Here is a 9,682-nt window from a genome sequence, read left to right as displayed (position 1 = left end):
AATCAGTCTTCTGTCATTCATTTTTAATCAAACAATCCTAAAAATCTGTATTATTGTTATTTTTTAAATCTTTGCACTGTCAACATTTTAAAAAGTGTGTGTGTATATATATATATATATATATATATATATATATATATATATATATATATATATATATATATATATATATATATATATATATATATATATATATATATATATATACACATATATATATATATCAATCATACTATAAATAATCTAAAAATTAACAATCCTGAAGAAATATAACAATTTTCATAAAAATGTTTGTAATATTAATGATTATAAAAAATGTTTCTTGAGTACCAAAACCATATTAATTTTTGATGGGTGAACATGGAATATGCGCCTGCAGAAATCCTGATTTTTAGTCTGTCTTTAAGTATTTATTTACTCATACATGTGTGTAAATATGTATTATTCATTTTTTATATTATTTTCAGTAATATTATAGAAAAATATTGCATATGTGTATGATTTATGTACAATACTGTTTGTAAAAGTATTATTTTCTGTCTTTTAGTAGATTTATTATAAGACCGTTCAACCAAACAAGAAGTTCTAATTGGATTTACATTCTAAACCATAAATAAACTTTAAAAAGTCATTTTAAAAAAGTTTTTAGTAACTATACTCGTTCATTTCGCATAAATCCGTCGTTTTATTTTTAATTGTTTGCAGAAATAGCAAAAAATGTCCACAAATTCTGTTTGGCCCTGTTCACTTTACACTGAAAACTGGATTGCCGATACCAATCATTTAGCAATCCTACTTTAAAGCAGCTCAAGGGAGTTTCAATTCTAGGACGTCCTGACTGGTGAATATAAAATTAAGTTATGAAACACACACATGGAAAGCTGCGCATGTTAAATGAGTGAGATTTGTTGTAAAGGGAGAAGGCAAACCTTGTATGAAGGGCTGAGCATGAAATTGGCTGCCCAGGGGCATGCATTAGATTAGAAACCTGAGCTCACAAACATACACTCACAAGCCAAAGCAAAAAAAGAGATGAAAATCAATCAGCCTTAAATGGAGCCAGAGAAAGTTAGTGGCATAAAAAACTGCACCTTAGAAAAGCTCCGTACTGATCACTAACAGACTACACACTACCACCATTTTGCTAAGGCAGGCTGGTTTGTTAAGTACGCACGCTCACGCACACACACACACACGCACACACACAATCATTTCATCATGTGCTTTCCATTTTTTCCCTGCATGCCTCAGCTCTCAGAACCATACGAGAACCATTTGCTCCTCAACGGCTGCCTGCTTCACACTACTGTCAAAAAAAAAACAACAACTCTGACTCACTCACACACACAACCACTCCAAACTCTGGCTTTAGGTTAGACTTCAAATCTGGTAGAAATATGAAAACACTCAATTACAGACATATGGATTTCATATTTGACTTTCAGCTTGTCCATCTGTGCCAAAACTACACACTAGAAGGGTTAAGTTTACTCAAAAACTACACATATAATCAAGCTCATGCCATTTCAAACCTGTGTGACATTATTTTTTCTGCAGAACCAACACAATCTCACGGCAACTCGTAACTTCTTGATTTAGTGGCTAATTCGTATCAATTTGTACAATCTTAGGGGTGGGGTTGGGTGCCATGCCTCCTTTTTAAAATTGAACATTTTCATATGACAGAACTCGTACAAATTAGCCACTAAACTGACAAAATGTAAAATACTTTGTAAAATACTATTTTCTCATGAGATCAGGCTGGCAGAACACAAACATTACTGGTTTAGAAACTCTTTTAGTACATATAATGACATTTTACTTCAATGATTATATAGACAAACACCTTTTTATAAAAATCTTATTTTGTGTTACTTATAGTTGAGTAAATGAAGAACTATTGATTTTTCTTGAGGTAAACTGTCCACATCCATTAAAAGAGTTTTTGGAAACACGTCACAATAAAGTGTATTAGTTAACATGAATTGGAAAATTCTTCCAGAACATTTATCAATCTGTAAGTTTATTTCATTTACTGCATTTTAAAATGAAATATTGTATTTTTTATATTATTCAATTTTTTTCAATTCAATTCACCTTTATTTGTATAGCGCTTATACAATGTATATAATATTTATACAATATATATATATATATATATATATATATATATATATATATATATATATATATATATATATATATATATAATATAATACTTATACAATATTTAATCTATATAATGACTTAATCTATATTATCAGATCTATCATGAATACTAATGAACAGTTGTTAACTAACAATACCAAAGATTAATAATTATGGTAACTAGGCATGGGGCGATAACCGTTTTCAAGATATACCGCGGTTTGAAAAAAATCAAGGTTTTAAAACTAAGGTATATGTATGATTTTTATTTACTTTTTTTGTTTTTAAGGACAACAGTATCTCCAGCAGAAAAGATATCCAAAGATGCCATTTAAATCTGTGTTTTTGAAACAACTGAAGACAGCAGAAGCCAATGATTTATTTTCATGATTTAGCCTGACATTTTTACTGCTCCAAAGTATTTTAAATGTTTCTCAAAATAAAATATATTGTGTTCAAAAGGTCAAAAAGTTTTAAAAAATTTACCTAGACATTTAAAAATAATATATTTTAGAGCAGTAATCACAATACTGTGAAACCATGATGTTTTTACCCAAGGTTATCATACCATCAGAATCTTATACCGGCCTATGCCTAATGGTAACAAATGTGTTGCTTATTATTTACATGCATATTAGTTCATTTAATAACTAATATTACCTAAAAGAATCTTATTGTGGAAATTTACAGAGTTTTTTCTTTCACTTTTTGGTTAAATCAAGTTTCGAGAGAGAAGAAAATGTATTATGTACAGCAATTTTAATTTGAAACAGAGACAAACTTGAGTACAGAGAAAATGAGAGAGACTAGTGGCTACAAATTTCAGATACTAAAGAGTACCAACCTTTGAAACACAAAAAGGTAGAATTGCTTAAATACAAATATATATAATAAAGTTCAAATACAGATTTTTTACAAATATTATGTACAAAGTTAATTACATTAAGCTAAACTGCCTGCCGTTGGAGCTCTCCTCCCCCCACGGCTCGCTTTGCTCTGTCGTTTGTTGAATTCCCAGCTGGTATCTCACTTTCCAAGTTGAGTTTTTATGGCCAGCAGCTTATGAGAAAAAAAAACAGGGGGGCAGCAGAATGGGGAGGAACACATTTCTGCACTTGGTATCAAATTGGCCGTGTTTGTTTGGTGAAGCCAAGTGGTTTACGTTCCATTTCTCTTTCTCAGAAAGTCTCGGAAATAGACATGAATAATTGCTTTCAAAATACTGACAATCAAAGGCACTATTTTGTATTTCTACTTTTTTGTATTTCTAAAGTCATATTGCATGAAATTGTGGATCACAATGTCTTGTTTCAAACGGTGGTTTCTCCTTGTCCACCACTGGTCAAACGCACATACAACTTTTTCCAAGAGTGCAGTGTCTTTCCCGACCAGATCCAGAATCCCGAAGTGATCCCTACAATGAGGGTCATGAGGTACTTGATCATGAAGACGGTGAAGTCGGGGGTCATGTGAGGAGCGGGCTGCATGGGACAGGGGATGGCCAGGCTCTTACAGTTCATACTGATCCAGCTTTTCTCCCAGTGCTGCCTAAAGGCCTGCTCGTAAAAAAAGCAGGCAATGACGATGGTGGCTGGGACAGTGTAGAGAACCGAAAAGACACCTATGCGGACCATCAATCGCTCCAGCTTTTCAGTCTTGGTGCCATCGTGTTTCATGATGGTTCGGATGCGGAAGAGCGACACGAAGCCTGCGAGAAGGAATGAGGTGCCAATGAAGAGGTAGAGGAAAAGAGGGGCCAAAATGAAGCCCCGCAAGGGATCTAAATTATTCAGGCCCACAAAGCAGACTCCGCTTAGCACATCTCCATCAATCTGCCCCATTGCCAGGATGCTAATAGTCTTTACGGCTGGAACAGCCCAGGCCGCCAGGTGAAAGTATTGTGAATTGGCTTCAATAGCCTCATGGCCCCATTTCATACCCGCTGCCAGAAACCAAGTGAGTGACAGGATGACCCACCAGATTGAAGAAGCCATACTGAAGAAATACAGCATCATGAAAAGAATCGTACATCCTTCCTTCTTTGTACCTTGAACAATGGTTTTATAGCTGTCAGGAAAAAAGCTCTCATTGCACACAACCTTGTCCCCGAGGAAGTAGCCAGCAATATATGCAATGGACACCATGGTGTAGCAGCCAGACAGAAATATAATAGGGCGCTCAGGGTATTTAAAACGCTGCATGTCCACTAAATATGTGGTTACAGTGAATAAAGTGGACGCACAGCAGAGCGATGACCAGATGAGGATCCAAATGCGGGCAAACTCAATCTCCTGGTCTGTGAAGAACATGTAGGCCCCGTGTGTTCTGGAGGACTCACAGGGGGCACCACAATCCGGCTCACCCAGGAACTTATAGCTGAGGTAGGCAGGCACTTTTAGCGTGGAAGGGCAGCGAAATGGTTTGTCCGGTGAGGAGTAGAGCTGAACGCTGGGGGTTCCTGGAATGGGCATGTGAACGGGTGACACTGTGGCCGTGGAGTCGTTCTGGCCCACACAGATGTGTCCGTCTCCCAGAACTGGGAAATGTTCACATCTGAGCCGCTCTGGCCACTGAAAGCCAAACTTGTTCATGAGGGCCTCGCAGCCGTGCTTCGCCCTCTCACAAATGGAGCGGCATGGTGGGATGGCTTTCTCCAAAACTGTGCACACTGGAGCGTACATGGAGCACAGAAAGAATTTGAGCTCGGGTGAGCACTGTACCTTGACCAGCGGGTAAAACTGATGGACCTCCAGCCCGGCATCCTCTTGGTTGTAGTGTCCCACCAGATTTGGCATTATGGTCTGATTGTAAGCGATGTCCGTACACAGAGGGATGGTAATGGGCTGGCAGAAGCCGTGGTCAGGGACCGCTATGCCATTATCTCCTTGATGCTGTCCAGACGCCACGAAACAGCACGGCAGTAACAGTGCCAAAAACACACACACACTTCCACTCGCCTGCATTGTCCCGGAAAGTTCCGCTCAACTTTCGCTTGATACAAAATGAGTCCGCCAAACTATGCTTTTCCCGACATATTATCTATTTATCTAAAACAAAAAGTTTGCATAAACTCACAAACTAGTGTAAATCGCATACTTTCCGAGGAGTATCTGTTGCGCGCAGGAGCGACTGCATGACTTTTCCCCCTTTGTCCGCCAGACTGTTTCAAGTTCCCCCCTGGGCGCCTGTTGCTGACTTTGAAGGGAGCGCGAGGAGGAGGGATTTCGGGGGTCTTGAAACAGATTTCTACTCTAAACCCCCATCACAAGGTCTTCAGACCGATTGAATCACAGAAGACCCATATCAACACCATATGCACTTAGTCATCTCAAAACCTAGAGCACTTAAAAAAAGTTGAATACTATTCGAGTCAGTTGTTAAGGTGTGGAGGAATGTGAATTTAGAAATCCTCTTTACTAGAAACACATTTCATATTCTAAATAAAATCTATCTATCTATCTATCTATCTATCTATCTATCTATCTATCTATCTATCTATCTATCTATCTATCTATCTATCTATCTATCTATCTATCTATCTATCTATCTATCTATCTATCTATCTATCTATCTATCTATCTATCTAAGGGTGACATCTTGTGGTTGTTGTCAGTAAATATCTTACGTTATCTTTTTATTTTCTTTATTTATATATTCAGCTCTTTTAAAAACAATATTCACATTTAAACTAGTCGTGTCTAAAATATAAAGTGCGATATTTTTGATTAACACTATTAAAATATCAAAAACACCCCAGGTCTCTTATGTTGAAGGCTGCACATAAAATATATTTAACAATTGTTTCAATTATTAAAAATGATTATTTCAATTTCAACATTTTTTAAATTAAATCATTCATTCCTGAATGTATTTTTAAAAAGCATATTACTCAGTCTTCATCGTCACATAATAATCAGAAATCATTTAAAATGTTGATTTGCTGCTCAAAACAATTGATTAATACATAAAAAATTGACATTATTATTTTAATAAATGTATTATTGTATTAAAAGATCCAGCATTGAAGACCAGCAGGCTTTAATTTTTTTTACACGTCTTCAAATTTTTAACCAGTTCGACTAAAATCAGTTATGTTTTTAATATGAATGATATCGTGAAATCCTAAGCACAAGAATAGACGAATACATTTAAAAAATTCTTCTTTTATTACTAATGTAATCTTAGTTCTGTTTAAAATAGATATGTCATAATAGAATAGAATGTAAAGTAAAATATAGAGGGCGAGCCAAAATGTTAATAAACATAAAATCATGAGGCCTAGTGACTTTTTTCTATGTTTATAACATTATTATTTTGTTGCTAAGCGCGACTCTGCGCAGACCATTTGATAGAATCTGATTGGCTAATTGAAACCGGCTTGACCAATAGGAATATGGTAAAACCTGTCGACTTCGAGACCGCAGACGCTTCGCGGGTATACTGGTGAGGAGACACAGGCAACGGCGGATAATTTGCTTAATTTTATGTCTTTCTGCCTGTCGAAAAGCCGACGTCTTTAATTTATTCTTAAAAAAATCAGCCGATTATTTAGGAAAATCGTGAACTATAAATATTTATAAATCTTAATTTATTACACAAGTAACTTATCGAGCGAGGCCCAAAGTTTATGGTCAATGGAGGTAAGAGCTATTTCCGAGTAAACTGTCTAGCTTGTTCGCTTTTTCTGTGTGCTTGTTAAATGACCAAAACAGATTTGGAAGTATACACATATATTACCACAATAAAATATTACATGGCAAATTAAGAATAGTAAAAGTCAACGACCTTGTACCATAACTCTGTGTGAAGTTCGGGGTTTATTTCAGTAGGCGAGGGAAATCCCCCACAAGGCCTGCTTTGACTGGAATTCATAGTTAACAAAAATAGTTTTGCACATGTTTACATATTTGTGTGTTGTTTGCCATCATTGTTCAGTATTATAAAGTAAAAATTTACCTTTATGCTTTAAAAATGAGCACATCATTTGAACTAATGTCATTTTCACCTGTGTTTAAGGGTAACGTTAATAATGCAGCGAAAAGCAAAATCAGTGTGGATGCAAATGGAGCAAGAACAATCTTGGATCGATTTCAGAATTCAGGAACAGACTCCTATTTTTCCACCTACAAGCCTCAGGTGAGAAAACTGAATATATATATATATATATATATATATATATATATATATATATATATATATATATATATATATATATATATAAATAAAGATGTAAACATATACAGTTATTATTTGGTGTATTTGAGTCACCACTTGTGACTCTGAACTATAATATCAGTTATAAGTGTATTTCTTAAAGATTTACACATTATTTGTCTGAGATACAACTTTGAAGAACTGGAATCTGAGGGTTCAAAAAAATCTAAATGCTGAGAAAATCGCATTAAAAGTTGTCTAAATTAAGTTTTAGCAATGCACACTACAGATCGTGTTTTGATTACTGTAGGTAAATATATTAATGGAACTTGATCTTTACTGAATATTCTATTAATATTTTGGTATAAAAGAAAAATATCATTTTGACCCATACAATTTATTTTTGGCTATTGCCCAATGATACTCTTAAAGGATAAAGTTTTGTGGTCCAGGTTCACATTTCATCTTTTATATGTTCATCAAAAGAGAGTAATTTGCTTTAATTTTTAATGCATGATAATTGGAACTCATAGATGTCATTTGTGTTAGAATGTGTTAGAAGTCTGTATGATTTTAAATGTCTTTCCACCATATTAACCCGTCTCCTGTCATGCCTTTCATCATTAAATGCTGTATTCATAATTTTCAGACTAGTTTCAGTGACAGCAGATTTCTGTCTCAGTCATCCAACTCATTCTCGAACTGCCAGATGCAAGACTGTGCACCACTACCTTACACAGTTTGGTCAACTCAGGAAGACTGGCCACAAGTTATAACTAATAGCAGGTTATAATTCATTTTTATTTATATTAATAATGTTATAACATTTGAACCCAGCAAACAATTTTGTGTTTAATAGACGTCTAATACACATCTAAACGTAGACAGCTTGGCTACAACAAGGCTAAATTTGGGCTGTCAGTGAAAATTAATGTCTTAGAATAGCCCAAAACTTGACTAGTCGTCAAATAGACAGACTTTATATGTGTAGTCATTCATTTTTGTTTATTTGATGACTAGTCTAGTGTTGGCCTATTCTTAGACATTAATTTTCACTGACAGCCCAAATTTAGCCTTGTTTTAACCAAGATGACTATGTTTAGACATCTAGTAGACATCTTTTAAAAACCAAAAAATGCTTGCTGGGAACCATGTGTATTGACACATTATCGTGAAAAGTATTTGTCATAAAATACTGAATGTTTTATCTCGCACAGAAATTCGATAGATGCCAATAATTGTGGCAGTGAGGCTGATCTTTATGGATTAGTGTCAGATATTTTGGATGAACCAGATTCAGTGGACCCCTACCCATCATATGAGAAGTAAGTCCCTCTTAATTTATGTAACAGAAATTATAGTAAAAAAATGCTAATTATAATTATAGGTGTGTAAAAACAGCTAATTTTATATTCACTTGCTCAGGAAATCATGTTTAATAGGCGTCTAGGGTCAGTTTTTATATCAAAATCAATATCAAAACCAGTGTTCTGTAGTTAGCTTTAATTTAAATCTAAGTAATGTGCATTTGCAATTTACAAAACTTCAGATTATATATTTTCTAAGTTGTTCCAAAACTATATTTCATGGGACATGTATATGCAACATACAGGGTTCAAACGATCATGGAAAACCTGGAAATGTCATGGAATTTTGACTTGGCATTTTCCAGGCCTGGAAAAGTTTTGGGAAAACAGAAAAACCCACAAAGTTTTGGAAAATTCATGGAAAACAGATATCTGTATACTTGAAAATAGGTTATTTACTTCTTTTTTGACCTTGGCCAATCACATACAATCACATTATAAGTGCTGTGTAAGCATTATCTAAATCAACAATTTGGTAACAACCATTTTACTTGCCTCTAGTAGAGCACTTTGAAATTCAATTTAGTTTTTACCCAAATCAGTTTATTTTTATTCTCAAAATTTAGAAAATTTCTGTACAAAATTTTACCTTTTTTTTCTCAGTCGCTTTGGTGCATTTCTCACAACACGATTTACATTTGCACAACAATTATTGCATTTCTCAAAACAATTAGTCATTTGTGCACATCATAGTAGCAGTTTCTCATTCCTTCCAACAAATTGCAAATACTTTTGGACATGCATCAATTGCTTTCATACAACTCTCCTGTTTTATACCATTATCATATGCTTATGTCATGTCATTAACTTGTGAATGCTGAATAGTCATTCCATATAAAACTAATAGTCCTCATTTCATTACTTGAGTCATTACATACAAAAATGTTGAACTAGTTGTCAAAATCTGTCAAGCAAGTTTTATAAAATGTTTTAAATCTTTTTTTTCTGTAAATGTCTTCTAAAATGAACAATTTCATGAAAGATTTACAGACCCATGTATGTTGGTTCAGTTC

The 9,682-nt window shown here is 34.5% G+C and overlaps 2 protein-coding genes across 2 annotated transcripts in view; one reads left to right on the top strand and one right to left on the bottom strand.

Moving 5' to 3' along the window:
* Positions 1-2,888: 2,888 nt before the first annotated feature.
* On the bottom strand, positions 2,889-5,320 carry fzd2 (frizzled class receptor 2). The gene has a single exon (XM_056453633.1). The coding sequence runs from the start codon at positions 5,109-5,111 to the stop codon at positions 3,459-3,461; it is 1,653 nt and encodes a 550-aa protein (XP_056309608.1). The 5' UTR covers positions 5,112-5,320; the 3' UTR covers positions 2,889-3,458.
* A 1,221-nt stretch (positions 5,321-6,541) lies between these two features.
* moto (minamoto) overlaps positions 6,542-9,682 on the top strand; it is a 12,132-nt gene continuing 8,991 nt past the window's right edge. The window contains exons 1-4 of the mRNA XM_056452696.1: positions 6,542-6,583; positions 7,165-7,284; positions 7,952-8,088; positions 8,520-8,627. Of these exons, the coding sequence (XP_056308671.1) occupies positions 6,542-6,583; positions 7,165-7,284; positions 7,952-8,088; positions 8,520-8,627 (407 nt within the window). The remainder of the gene's footprint in view (positions 6,584-7,164; positions 7,285-7,951; positions 8,089-8,519; positions 8,628-9,682) is intronic.

This window comes from Danio aesculapii, chromosome 3 (genome assembly GCF_903798145.1).
Source record: "Danio aesculapii chromosome 3, fDanAes4.1, whole genome shotgun sequence".
NCBI classification, from domain to species: Eukaryota; Metazoa; Chordata; class Actinopteri; order Cypriniformes; family Danionidae; genus Danio; species Danio aesculapii.
The sequence above is the reverse complement of the archived record's forward strand: the minus strand, read 5'-3'. Positions and strand labels throughout refer to the sequence as shown.